Genomic DNA, 15097 nt, shown 5'->3' with positions numbered 1-15097 from the left:
TTGCTGTCTTGTCCTAAAAGGATTTCCAGTACTAAATATAGCGCTATATAGACCAATAAACCCATCAATATAACTCTGCAAAGTACAGAGAATGTATCTAAGTCAAAGAGTTTAGAGAACTTCAACCTGAAAAATATAGGACATATTTCAACATCCTTTTTATATCAGAGCAAAATTATAAAACAGTCATTGCTACTATATATATATATATAATATCAGCACATTATTTAGAATTTTCACAGAAGAAATCAGTAAATGCAGTCAGAATTCACAGAATTTGAATCAGTATAAAAATATTTCATAGTAATTTTGTTTGAAAGACTGTTCAAAAGAACAGAAAATGCAGAAAAAAAGTTGGGGGTCCATAGGATTTTGAAAAAAATAAATTAATTAATACTTGCATAAAGATGCATAAAGATTATCAAAAGTGACAGCAAAGATTTATATTTTAATTGAATTATGTTCTTTTGAAAGTATCATAGTTAATAATTATCAGAAATGAGAAAGCATCAGAAAGCAAATCAGCATATTAAAATGATTTCTGAGGACTGATTGAGTAATGATGCTGAAAATTCAGCTTTGACATCACAGAAATTAATTACATTTGAAAACAAATTAAAATGAAAAAATTGTGTAATAATGTTTCACAAAATGACTGTTTTTACTGTATTTTTGTTCAAATACATGATTAAATTGTGGAAAAAATGACTATATGACTGGAGGGATTGGTGATTCCATAGGCAGGATTACAAAGACAAGCATTAATTTTCTATAGAATAATGTGCATTGATGAACCATTCACAAAATACTGAGAAAGAATATGTATTATTAAAGTACACAGAGTCAATTTTGATAAGCTTGAAGCACTAAAAGATGAAAGCAACAATGGCACATTATTACATTTACTTGAAATGCTTAGTGGGGTTCTAAGCATCATTGCAAAGACTCAGGGGGGTGGTCCGGGACAGGGTGTAAGAGAACCCAACTCAAGCACGTCCGATGACCAGTGGAATGTGTAGTGTAGCATTCTGCCAAACAACTGTTAGCACAATGTAAGGGTCTCAATCTGCAGAGTCATCTTCATGCCTTTTCCCAGACAGACCCATGGAATGCAGGTGATGACAGAAGCTCCACTCAGCTCTGTTGGAGGACACAGGAGAGACGCTCTGGCACTTTGATGCTCCTTAATGACGGCTGCTCTTCATCGGTTAGCCGGAGCGCTCAATAACATGCTGCTTGATTCATCCATGCAGACAGATGACTGACAAAACCCCATGTTCTACACTCATGGAGGTTTGGGATGGAGTCAAGAGGATTTGCGGGCAGAATTCTCATATTTCGTTCTGCATGCAGCTTTGTGCATATTGAAATAGCTGTGATGGTTAGGAAACCAAAATTCTTTGACTGTTTTCAGGGTTTGGGGTTGCCAAGCTTAAGTTGTCTGGGCTTTCTTTAGGGTCAGAACTATGGTGACCAGCAGCCAGTAAATGATGTTCCATAATGCTAAATAAACCCATACCCACGGTTTCACAGGCAAGGCTTAACCTAGACTGAAATGCACGTTTGAGCTGTTTTAACTGAAAGCACCTTGCACTAAATATGCCAGTGCCATTGTTTTGCCTCAAGATGCACACAGTAATGTTTTTGTTCTAAGGCATGTTCATAAAAACGACTTAAATGTCCTAACTGAACTAATCCTGGCTTAATCTAAGCCCTGTCTGTGAAACCAAGGCATAGAGTTTAAGTTGATGGTGCATTTTTAATTTAAAATACCTCTAGCATTTATAGGCTGATTGGCTCAACCAATGGTGTGAACATGGGGCGGGGCTATAAGTTTTCCGACTAATGGAAGACAAAGGATGTTAGGGAAACCTGTTTGGAAACCATAATTTGCTGAACCATAAGTGGCTTAAAATACAAATATCATCTTTAAATGTAGCATTAAATCAATTAAAAACAGTCAATTCAGTAAAGAAACAGTTCTATTATTGTTTAAATACTAATTACTAAGAATATGTAAGAAGTGCACAAATGGTCTAATATTATAGCCATTCTTACTTTTCATCAAATACAGCTTTATGGTGGCTTTCAAGGCTGCTTCAACATCAATATGATGAATTGAACTGAACAATTCCTTGTCTGAACAATGAATGGCTGGTTCTTTGATGAATTGCTTTTGTTGTTCTTTTATAAGTCCCTTTAGCTAAATGCATGAATGTAAATGTCAATAAATTGACTTACAATTTTCAGCACAAAGCTCCAAACATAGGAATGATCTTTAAAGGTTGTTGCAAGAAAAGTCAGAAGTCGTTGCCCTTCCATACGGATCAAAGATTCCGCGAGTGGAATAAAGCCCCTGAAAGCAGAATATGTCATACAGGTCAATTCTTCATTTGCCATTTAAATGAGCGCCTCCATGACGTATTTCCAGGAAAAGCAAGCATCCGACCGGAATTTTTACCCACAGGCTGCAGCGATCCACCATTTGAGGAACTAAACAGATAACTTTGAGCAAATAATGAGATGGAATTTAAAAGATAACATTTCATCCAATCAGAGAATAATTAGATCAGCCATCAATTCATTAGATAATGACTTTAGGTTTTTTAATGGGGCATTGGGGTAAAATTGAAGCACACAAACACCAGCAGACCTTGTGGACAATCTGCTCGCCCTCACTGGTAGACAATAAGGCAAAGATAAACGTTCTTTTCACTCTCCGCGGTCCTCTTGTTTTGAGTAATTAAGGCTACTTAACATGCATTGTGAAGTGTTATCCCTGAATCTAAAGCACCTTTGGCCAATGGAGAGCTTAGAGCACTATGTTCATGGCCAACTGTTTTGCAAACAAGGTGAATGTTAGGGGAGCGGCAAATGGGAATGAAAGCGCGTAAAGGATTTTTATTATAACTTTAACAGGCTACATATTCCTTATTAAACGAGCGCTCCCGAAGCTATCTGTAATCTTTTAAGTGATCATCTGATTTGTGCACCAAACTCACTTTTACTGGCCGGGACTGGTAGAGACCAGTATCACCTAAGGAATGGAATGCATCAGTGTATTTTAATTGCTAAGTGGATGATCCAGGGATTATCCCTCATAAGATGTTATTGTCTTGGAAGCACACAAAGATATCTTTTGATCTCAATGGGGTTTAATCTACTGCTGTCTCTCCCATCTCAATGGCCCAGTTGCTTTTGTCAAAACAAACTTGCCATCAACACATAATTGAAATGAATACCTGTAACCAATGAGGGGTTTTCATATGCGGATTTCTTCGACATACGTGCTGTTGACTAAGCAGACGTCCACGGATTTGTCTAATAGTAATGGTTTCAGTCTGACTTTCCTCAGTGTGACATCTGACCTCCATGGCAAGTTAATGCCCCTCAATACAGTCAACTGTCCTTCACTATAGAGCACAAAACAATATTTAACTAGCCAGTTAAGGTATATAAACATATCATAAATAAAATCTAGATTAAAAATAAAAATGTTTTGGCTGCTACTCTTCCCATTTTCTTAATAAATGTCTATTAGGATTCAGGAGAGGAGTGCCAGGCCAGGTCACTTTTAAACCCCCTGGTCTGAAAGAGCAAAGGGCATTGCATTTGCAAACTCTCGTTAATGAGTATAATCCAGTTGTAAAACAAGATTTAATCCAGCCATTAACACTTCTTGATCAATGGTAACCGGGGATTTACCTTACTTGAGAATGGTCAAAGGAATCTTCTTGGTGCAGCTGAGGGTTAATGTCATGTCATGCTTCAAAAAGCATTAAGCTTTTTTATAATATAGTATGGTACCTGTGGATTAAAAAGGAAAAGTACACATTCTTTATGCAAAACAAACACACTGTTGCGTTATAGAAACCTCTTAACCCTCACCAATCGATACACAGAGATCATTGTTATTTAAATAGAGAAGAAACACTTCTCCAGAACCTTGTCTGCTCAGGATCTAACTGTAATTCCCACCTTGGTGTGAATGGTTTGTGACTTAAGAAGTTTTGTTTTGTGTGTGTGTATACCGGTCAAAAGTTTAAAAACATTACTATTTTTAATGTTTTTGAAACAAGTACTTACCAAGCCTGCATTTATTTGATCAAAAAATACAGAAAAAAAAACAGTAATATTGTGAAATTTTATTACAATTTAAAATAAATGTAACTAATGTGATGAAAAAAAAAAAAAAAAAAAGTGATCACTCCAGTCTTCAGTGTCACATGATCCTTCAGAAATCATTATAATATGCTGATTTATTATCAATTATGAAAACAGTTGTGCTGCTTAATATATATATTTTTTGGAATCTGTGATACTTTTTCAGGATTCATTGATGAATAAAAAGTTTAAAAAAGAACAGCATTTATTCAAAATAGAAATCTATTCCAACAATATAAATCTTTACTATCACTTTTTTTAATCAATTTAACACATCCTTGCTGAATAAAAGTATTAATTTCTTATTCAGTTCTTATTGTTACAAAAAAAATCTATTTTAAATAAATGCTGTTCTTTTTTCTTTCTTTTTATTCATCAAAGAATCTTTGCATTACAGAAACAAATTATATTTGAAAGTATATTAAAGTAGAAAATCATTATTTATCAATAATATCAATTTATCAATGTTTTTTATCAAATAAACGAGCATAAAAGACTTCTTTCAAAAACATTTAAAATAGTGTTTTCAAACTTTTGACCGGTACAGACTTCTGGATAGAGCTAAATATATAAAGTAATGTACTTTGGGGTGTTAATACTGGGGTCAGGGACTCCCAGGGGGGTCGTAGAGGGGTCCTATCTTGTTTTTTTTTTTTTTTTCTAGCGAGTGGCCACTGTCGCCTTTAGGCAATTTCCTATAAAGCTGCTTTGGAAATGTAGTGTAGAAATGTATAGTGATACGGAAATGAACATTACATGACATAAAATGTAATTGAAAATGTTTTTCTTTAGGTTTATCTAATAGTGCATGGGTAACAATATTTGTCAAAACAAAATACAAACAAAATAAGTATTCCTGGCCTCCCAGGGGGCCCTGAAGGGATGCTATCTTGTATTTTTCTAGTGAGTTGCCACTAATCTCCCCCAGGCAGTATTTTCTGTAAAGCTGCAGTTGAAAAAAAATTGTGTGAAAAGTGAAATAGAAATGCACATTAAAATGATATAAAATTGAAATAAAATGTTTCTCTTCAGGTCTAAAAGAATATTCACAAACACTGCCAGTTTGAAACCACAAATATTTTCAAGACAATGTTTTAAGAATTTCTTTTGGTTTTATATTGTAATGACAAAATTAAAGTAAATTATTTATTTATTTATTTTTTAAAAAACTAATTTTTCCTATATTTGCACATTGTAAATGGCTCTTTATACATGAAAATACAAAGTCATTTATATTATAGTAATCGTATTTGGGAGAGTTTAAAGTTGGAAACCCCCTATTTTAAAATCTAATATTATTTTTAACCGTATTTAGTCTAACATTCTTTTCCGGGTAAAATTACTAACATGTTTACAGTGTAGAACACAAAGAATATGTGCAATGACAAATTCTATCCATCATCACGCACACTGTGGGCATGTTCAAACGTTTGAATGGAGAGAACGCGACGCATTTCAATGGACTTTAATGATGACAGTCATTGTGACATCACCAGACAACAAAAAGCCTCGCGCTCGCCGAGCGAAGCGCTCCAATCAATGGCACAGACGCGGCGCGTGGTGCACGCAGAGATGGATCTCCAAGCAGTCTCCAAAAACTTCTGATGATCAGTTTTTTTTTCTTTCAAAACAAAAAAAATGACAAATCCAGGATTCTGCGATCTCGCGCTGTCACTTTTGGGATTGCTGCTTTCTTTGACCTAAGCGCTCGTGCTTTTCGTTAGAGTTTAACACAGGCTAGTTTAAAGTGCTGCACAAGTATGGACAAGAAGAGGCGACCTGAGCTGCGGCGACTCTCTGTCGTGGGATAAAAAAAAGTGCTTGTGGATTAAAACACGAATTCATGAGGAACTTAAAAGACGACGGGAACGCAGACCGGCCACAGCGCTTCCTCCTTCGGTAACGCTACTAATTATTTGTTTGATATTAGGTTTTGCAAACAGCGCGAGTGTATTAAAACCGATGCTGACATTTATATAACATAATGCATCGTATATCACCTTATATAGCCTAAGTGCATACATGTAGTGTGCAAGGTCAGGAGTTATGCGCAAATGAAAAGAAAACACTTCTCTGGTTCCTTATCATCAGATCTCTTTGTCGTCTTTGTTGCTTGAGTTGTTTTTGCGTAAGATCTACCACCTGTAGCCTCACAACTCTGCCTCTCTTTTGCCTGGTCTTTTGCTAGACATTCAGTCCTTTTGAAGACTTTCCTTTCATGATCTAAAGGCAGACCCCCACCTAGACACTGCTCTCTTATCTCCCTTTAATTGCAGACTCCATGTCTGCTGTCTTCATGTCTGTCCCTTCTTTCGATTCCTTTTGATTCACTCTTTCCTGTTTCATCCCATTTGTCTGACATCCTCTTTGGAGTCTCCTGCTTTCACTGTAGATCAATCTCTTATTATAGCCTGTGGCAGGGATATTATTCTTAATCTTTGTGTGCGTGTGCGTGTTCATCGCCTCACATACATCTCCAAAAGATCTAGATATGTCTGTGGTTTGAGGCAGCCGCAGGTTGAATGTGGCTAGGGATCTTTTCCATGCAATAAAGTGGTTGAAGCTCTGGGCTGGTAGTCAAAAGTGTTTTTAGGACTTAAAGGAACAGGTATTCCATAATAGCCAAACAAACTTTAGACTTCTATGAGTGATTGAAGGCTTGAACCTATCTATGGGTGATCTATGAACCATTGTGTCATTGAGCAAGGCACTTAACACCAGATTGCTCCATGGGGGCTGTATAGTTATCAGAAACATGCTGTATACTCTTTAAAACAAAGTTATTTAATGGTTCTTTGAAGGACTTGAGGACAGTTTTTTACCTTACCGGTTTCTTGAGATCAGTGTGTTGGTTTTTTGTTTATTTAAAGCAGCAGTGCATGACGACTTTCTAAAAGTTATTTGTGGAACTAAAAAAGATTAGTGCGGTAAAACTTTTTTTTTTGTTTCATGAACTTGGTTGATTGATGGTAAGAATAATGTTCTTTGCTGAACCTAAGATGCAAAAAAACAAACAAAAAAACACTAATTTGTCAGTTTGATAGAAGGACTAATCTGTATTCTCTCTTCACAGGAACTGACTGATCATGGTCGCTGTGGTCCGCGCTCTCACGGTGCTGTTGCTCGGTCAGGTGTTGCTGGGAGGTGCCGCTGGACTCATTCCCGAGATCGACCGACGGAAATACAGTGATTCTGGGAGACACACACCGGAGCGATCAGATATAAACTTCCTGAACGAGTTCGAGCTACGGCTGCTCAATATGTTCGGACTGAAGCGAAGACCCACGCCGAGCAAATCAGCGGTGGTCCCTCAGTATATGCTGGACTTGTACAATATGCACTCTGAAAACGATGACCCGAACATCCGGCGCCCCAGGAGCACTATGGGAAAGCATGTGGAACGGGCAGCCAGCAGAGCAAACACAATACGAAGTTTTCATCACGAAGGTGAGGCCTAATTTTTGATTGGGAATTTTTGTGCAGTCTAATTCCGGTTTCAAGGTTATTATTTTAAATGACAATTTTGAAGTTTGAGGCTTAAAAGAGCGTTTGTTTATTCCCAGAACCTTCTACAATTCTAAGGAATGATGTGATGCAACCATTTGGAAACTATTGACATTCCATAAACAGCTCTCACTATTATTAAAGAAGCAAAAAATTGCATCCTAATGGTGACTTTACTGCAAATAATTGATAGTGTTTGAGTGCACTTGGAGTAGTTTTCCAGACAAGGTGTGGAGTTCATGCACTAGTTATTTTCCAAGAATCCACAGATTACAGTAACAAGCCTTCTGAGGAAATCCAGGATGGTATTTGCGCATAGGCTGTTAGTTTTGCTGTTCTCCATCAAGTTCTGACATTGATGTTTTTGAGCCATCAATGGGGTGGGTTGTTTTTGCACTACCTTTCATACAGATATTGTGTGCGTGTGTTTTCAGCTTTGCTCAACTCTTTATCACATGCCCGAGTAATTCTAGCCTAACTGCTTGAGCCAGTAGGGAGATTGTGGGTGGCCTTGTTGAATGGTCAGATTTAAATTCACTAGTAACAGAATCTGTTTTTTCTTTATAATGAAATCAACCCGAGTATGATCAGGTGGCATGTCAATTAAGTCTCTTTTAGGTGTGTTATCTGATTTAAACACTCGAGAAACATGCCCTCTCTTGCTCTGGAAGATTTGAGCCTTGTTCATGGAAGGCTTCTTTCTGGAGTCTGTTTAGAGGTCAACATAAACTTTTGCACACAGTTTAGAAACATTTCACTTTAATTTCATAGCAACACAGGAAAAATCACGCTAACTTGCTGTACCCTGGTAAAGAGAGGGGGAGGGATCCATACGAGAGTCATTACAGGCTGTAAAATGGCACAGATTCGGATGGATGACATCCAGTGGTTGAGCTGACACACTGCAAACAAGGATGCTTATTGTGTGCTCACATTGAAACAAACTATTTAAGCACTTGCATTAAGTTTCTTCCCTGTTTACTCCGAATGAGACTTCTTCTCGTGCACTCAGTAGTAATTAGGCACCTCCTTTGCCTCAGGCTTTTGTCATTGTCTTAATATGGTAAACTCCGTGGTTGAGGACCTAACAGGAATTTTATTAAATCCCTCAAAAAGTTTCCGACGCAGTATTATGTCATTGTTTTACAATTTCATCCAATACGGAGCTTTTCAGCAGCTTTTATTTGACGTCAGTCCTTTTGAGAGATTCTTAGTCAGTTTTGAAGGGTACGTCTTAAATGTACCACTTGTACGATTTGCTGTTTTGGCATAACATACAAACAGAAATTAGGAATGTCAATACATTCATAACTGTGGCTAACTGCTTTCGACAAGCCCCGACATGTTCACAGTCACTCCCCCTCAAGACGGATTGACTGGGAGAAAAAGGAAAAGGTGAGGAAAGACAGACAGAACGAGGGAAAGAAAGAGATGGGCTTTCCCACATCAAATAAAGTGTGCTTATCTTCTGTAGGCTTTTTGTGATTATGAAGCAGATAGGTTGGATTATTGGGAATGGAATTTCCAAAACGTCTCTTTTCAAAAGAGATTAAGTGAGCTCTTTGGTCTAAGAGCGTTTTATTTTAGGGCATTGAGTCGTAGGAGTAGCTGTTCCTTTGCTGATTGCAACCTTTATTCGATAAAGACCTGGAAACAAGAGAATGTTGTCACTCTACAGCCACACAAACAGCCTCGCGCTCGCAGCTAGCCTTTCATTTTAACACCTGGTTCTACTGTATAATCTCTCAGGCCAGACAAGAAAATGCTGAGTGGAAAATCCATAGTCAAAGTGAAAATGTCAGGTTTCAGCCTGAAGAAGTGTATAGTTCACATTCATTTTTTGACGCGATTCTAACAGACTCTTTTTCTTCTGTCGTTCCAGAGGCTTTTGAGGCACTGTCCAGCCTGAGAGGAAAAACAACACAGCAGTTTTTCTTCAACCTTACCTCCGTTCCCGTCGAGGAGCTCATCACGGCTGCTGAGCTGCGTGTTTTCAGGGACCAGGTTCTCGGTGACGCCGGCGCAGGTGGCTTCCACCGAATTAACATTTACGAGGTGTTCAGGCCAGCGCTGGCCCCCTCCAAAGAGCCTCTTACCAGACTTCTCGACACCCGATTGGTGCAGGACTCTCACACGCGCTGGGAGAGCTTCGACGTGGGCTCGGCCGTGGCTCGCTGGGCCCGTGAATCCCAGCACAACCACGGGCTCCTGGTGGAAGTGCTCCATCCTGAGAAGCCGGAAGGATCCGAGGAGGCCGAGAGGAACCGGAGGAGGCACGTGAGGGTCAGCCGATCCCTTCACACGGACGAGGACTCGTGGGCGCAGGCCCGACCGCTTCTGGTGACCTACAGCCACGACGGGCAAGGCTCGGCTGTCCTGCATTCGAACCGAGAGAAGCGGCAGACGCGACGAGGGCCGAAGCAGCGCAGGAAGCAGCACCAGCGCACAAACTGCAGGAGACACGCTCTTTACGTGGACTTCAGCGACGTGGGCTGGAATGAGTGGATCGTGGCGCCGCCGGGGTACCACGCTTTCTACTGCCACGGCGAGTGTCCCTTCCCGCTCTCGGACCACCTGAACTCCACCAATCACGCCATCGTCCAGACGCTGGTGAACTCGGTTAATTCCAACATTCCCAGAGCCTGCTGCGTCCCGACAGAGCTCAGCCCCATATCGCTGCTGTACCTGGACGAGTACGAGAAAGTCATTCTTAAAAACTATCAGGACATGGTGGTGGAGGGCTGTGGGTGCCGATGAGAACTACATCTCCCCCCAATGAAGACTTTTATTTATACATTCAAAGAGCTATTTTGGAGGAAGAAAAGAAATATATATGAATATATTTATGTTGACTGAAAAAAAAAGTGAAAATAAATATTTTAATGAGAGTGCTTGCTTTTTCCAGTGGCTTTGAAGATGTTTTCTGTCCCATGTACATTTCAAAATGAGTGCAATTGCACATGAAGTATAATGCTCAGATTTTTATGATGTATTTATTGCATAACCACTTTATTTGTAAATGATGTGTATTTATCATGAAAAAAATATATGATCTTCATTCAGTGTGCATCTGGGAATACATTATTTGAAACCAAAAAATAAACCATGGATGATGAAGTTCTCTTTAAAAGTCATGATATAACAAATATGCTGTTGCATAGACCAACATGGCATGTGGTTACTTTATGCAATACTGGAAATCTGACATTTTCTTTATGCAAACAGTTCAAAAGGTGATAATCTGATTTGAGTAAGAATCAAATACAAGCCAGAAACCAGCATGTCATGTAAAGAGCCCTCCAAAAGCTTGAAAATACCACAGGAAAAGTTGGGTTTTGGACAATATCAGCATAAATACTGCATTGATAAGGGACAATGCAAACTACGAAAAAATAATGAATTCAAAACACAGAAAAAGCATCTCTAAATTGTGTTTTAATTGGTTTGTTGTGTACTAAATTTAAAATAGCTATCAATCAGCTAGCTCTAATGGTGTGTAATCTTCAAAAAGAAACCCAAGCCGAGTTTTATTCCAGCAATCAGACATCACTGCTGCTGTGATGTGTATAATTCACCATTATGATGTCATGGAAAAAATCCTTATTGCTGGTTTTTAATTATAATTACAAGTTACTCTAATGCATTTATGCCAAAAGAAGCGTATTGTCCAAAACTGTGTTTCTAAACTATGGGAAGGCACTGCATAATCTCAAAAGAAACAGAAAAGGAAATGCATGTTTTTCAAGCATACATGGTCGTATTAGTAGCATTTTTTTTTTTTTTTTTGGCTCTGTCAAGTAGTGACACTCAAAAGTATATCAACAGAGGAAGCATCTTAGTTTTAAATAGATTTGCCAATCACATCCATTGGAATGGATCAATCTGGAACACATCAGAAGATAAGATGTGTGTCAAGTTTCTTGGAAACTACTGCACTGGTACTCTAGGCATGATTCACATCTCATCTAAACTCAAATATTCATGCAGAAACATTGCAAACATTGGAATAATAAATCACAATGACCCTAAAGCCCACTGAGGGTTGAGCAGCTTTGATTTTAGCATAATTATGTGTGTTTGGCTACTTTTTTTCCAATCTGAAGTTTATCCAAAAGTGTTCTATTTCTTGCTACGTTAGTTTGTCATTGTATAGACCAAACCGCAGGTCGGGTATGGAAAAACTCAACAGCCTTTGTGGTTTCTATTCACCAGATATTCATTCAGCCGCAGAAGGAACTGTTTTCCTTTTTTTTTTTTTTTTACCCAGAATGAATGCTTTTAATGAAAATTACATTTCATGCAACGGTAAAAGCTGACTTCCTCCATCCAGAGCACTCTTAGAGTGGGGAAACATTCTCAGGGAGTGTTAGATTTAATGGTTTGTCTTTAAAGAGTCCATAAAGCTTTAATTGAGTTGTATGGCAATACAACTTCCCTACCATGTTTCACATTTAACGTGCATTTCCCAACGTCCCTCCTCTTCTGTCAGCCTACAAGCTCCGACCCTTTGACTTCTTACTACCCAAGAGATCAGGGGAAAACTAAAGCAGGGTCAGGGTCACTGCAGAGAGCCATAAAACATTTCAGTCGTTGGATTGGCCAAACAACTATATCAGTGGCATACTATGCTTTGGTTTCACATAGACGTGCCTCAGCTGGGTCATTCCTACTATTCAGTCATTTTTCTGCATTAATTGTCCTAATAGATTAGATAAAATATAAAATAAAAATAGAAACTAACAATAAATGAAACATTTATATATATTTATGAACCATTGCATGCATTTTAAGTTTCAAAGGTACTGCACTGCAGGAATGACCCTGGTCACTGGATGGTCACCGTTTGAAGTGAAGTTGTTTTACAGAACACACTGAAACTACTAGTTTATTACTGATGTTATACTCCATTGTTTTCAGGCCCTGTTTACACCTGATATTAAGATGCGTTTTGGTCGATCGGATGGCACGTGGACGACACTAAATACAGCTGTAAACGGGGTTTAAAATAGTTTGAGCTTATCCACTTTCAACCACTTCCAGAGGTATTTGAAAATGCTTTTGACTGGATTGCTTTCGTAGTGTAAACGCTCATGTGGTCGAATGCGTTTCAACAGCCACAGAAGACGCCTACTGACTTAATGAGTAAACATTATGAGAAGCGCGCTAGCCAGACGGGATTTAAACTTTGTCGGCTGAAGACCCAAGGTTGGTTTGAAGACCAAAAACGTACTTAGCGCAATGTTCTCTCACCACTCCTGATTTCTAACACACACTCACAGCGTTCAGCGTGGTCTAGTAGTGGCTGTCAGAGCAGAAACAAAAGCTGCTGCTCTCCGTGTGTTTTTCGTCGTCTCCTTTTGTGTTCATATGTAAATTGCGTGAGCTTATTTCGTCCATTAGATTGAAAGATCTGAAAAAGCTCATCCATTTACCCGCCCATAGACCCTCCCCTCGAAGAAATCAGGACAGAAGTGGTTGAAAGTGGACAAAAGAGACAGATTAAAACACCAGGTGTAAACAGGTATGTGTCTCCGATCTAAATACCAGGTCTAAACAGGGCCATAACTCATTCATGTCTAAAAATAACAATCTGCCTTAAAAATTGCAGTATGAACTCTTCAATGAAACTTTACAATGATATATTGACTGAAGATGCACCTTAGTGAATAGAACAGTTCGTTCGGCCAATTTTCTTTTTAAAGCATCAAAAAAGGTTGGGAAATACAACCATATGGCTTTGCGAGCATCAGTCTGGGCACTGGTTGGGAGGGATTCAGTTTGGCAAGGAACAGTAATTTGATTCGTCTCACTTAGTGCAAACCACACCGAAAGTATCTGTAGTTCCTCTGACCAGATTCATGCAACATCAGAATCCGATTTCCAGATTTCTGGCGGTCGGCGTTTGGAAACTATGCAGCGTGTACCTTTGATGAGGGGAACCCAACCGAGCTGGAATATGACTGCTGGCCCCGTGCCAGAGGGACGCTGAAGTTCGGACAGGGTCTGTGGCGGATCGGAAGGCCTTTGTTATCCCACAGCGGCACGCTAATTTGAGAGAAGGTTCACTACGCCTTTCTGTGAAGCGTCCATATGATGACGTCCAGCACACTTGGAAACGGAGCGTCTGTGGAGTAGCTCAAAACACATCAAAAAGCCACGCATCCATATGTTGCTGAAAGAGGAAAGAAACACACAGAAATGACTTTTCCAGAGTGACCGACAAACCCAGAAATGATGGGTCTAATTCTTGCGTCCCTGTAAAGAACACATTATTCTATTACATTATTAGATTTTATTGTGCGTGTATGTGTGTACGTGTACGTGTGAGAGGGTCAGTTCTTTTGGAAAACGAGACAGAATAGAGGCCCTATGTCTGTATATGAAGGCCAGGCCAGCTAAATGTTAGGAAATGACTCAGTTGTATTTATGAAGTCTTCTGTTTGTTTGTGCTTTTTCCACTTCGGCTCCTGGAAAAGCAGATTATTTGCACATCAACCGGTTAACCCGGCACAAAATCTTTGAGATGGATTCATTGCTACAGGCCGTGGGTGCAAAGAGCCAAGGCTTTTCTTGCTTTGGTTAAGCTGACCAGAAATGTCACTGGAAAATCTTGTTGCCACCTGTATTTTCCCTCAGAAACCCTTGAAACATTTTTTATAGTCAGTGGTGTTTGCTAAGGCGAGCATCATTTCTATTGCTCATACATAACCCATTACCCTTCACTAAAATATTCTGGGTTGTTTCAATACATGTTTGGGTCAAATATGGACAAACCCAACTATTGGGTTTAAAATTGTAATAAAAAAAATGTAAACCAACGGTTGTTAATACAAAATACAAAATTTGATCTCAGTATTTCTTTGATTATTTGAATATTTGTAACACAGAAATAACGATACTCTGAATTGAGTTTGAATCGAGATTGCGATCTTTTAACGATTAATCGTGCAGCTCTACCATGAAGTCCCCAAACAATTAGACTCAAATGAAATAAAAGATAGAATAAATGAGTAATTGTTCAAGATTTGTGTTGCATTAACTAAATTGAATTAGGTAAAAAAACAAGAAGTATTTTTGCCTGCACTGAAAAAAAAAATGGTGTAGATTTTGCACTCAGAAATTGTTAGCAAATGTCACACATAATAACAAAGAAATGGCAAGTAACACACTGAATTTAAATGTAAAAATTTCATGTAAAATATAGGCCTCAAATAACCTTTGTTTTATCTACAACTTCGGGAAAGAAAACTGTTTTTACAGTGGACAATCAAATGCACAAAATGTGTTTGTGTCTTAGAATGCACTTAAATTGTTTCTAAAAATTGTTTTTGTACGTCCACGAACCCATGCACCATTTGTTGTGCACACTAATCACCAAGGCATCCACTCAGAATAGAGTCCAGCCATTTTCTTTGCACCAACACACAAA

General features: G+C 38.7%; 1 protein-coding gene across 1 annotated transcript; it reads left to right on the top strand.

Moving 5' to 3' along the window:
- The first annotated feature begins 5616 nt into the window (after positions 1–5616).
- On the top strand, positions 5617–10910 carry bmp2b (bone morphogenetic protein 2b). Its single transcript, XM_081378235.1, has 3 exons — positions 5617–6063; positions 7238–7611; positions 9551–10910. The coding sequence occupies exons 2-3, from the start codon at positions 7251–7253 to the stop codon at positions 10423–10425; spliced, it is 1236 nt and encodes a 411-aa protein (XP_081234361.1). The 5' UTR covers positions 5617–6063; positions 7238–7250; the 3' UTR covers positions 10426–10910.
- The last annotated feature ends 4187 nt before the right edge of the window (positions 10911–15097 follow it).

Source organism: Scardinius erythrophthalmus (assembly GCF_964197995.2).
Source record: "Scardinius erythrophthalmus genome assembly, chromosome: 11".
Taxonomy (NCBI): Eukaryota; Metazoa; Chordata; class Actinopteri; order Cypriniformes; family Leuciscidae; genus Scardinius; species Scardinius erythrophthalmus.
The sequence above is the reverse complement of the archived record's forward strand: the minus strand, read 5'-3'. Positions and strand labels throughout refer to the sequence as shown.

What these genes read in the sequence shown, in the direction of transcription:
- bmp2b (XM_081378235.1), top strand. Translation starts at nt 7,251, where the DNA reads ATGGTCGCTGTGGTCCGCGCTCTCACGGTGCTGTTGCTCGGTCAGGTG. An exon ending in ACGAAGTTTTCATCACGAAG is followed by an intron (nt 7,612 to 9,550) that starts GTGAGGCCTAAT and finishes CTGTCGTTCCAG; the next exon opens with AGGCTTTTGAGGCACTGTCC.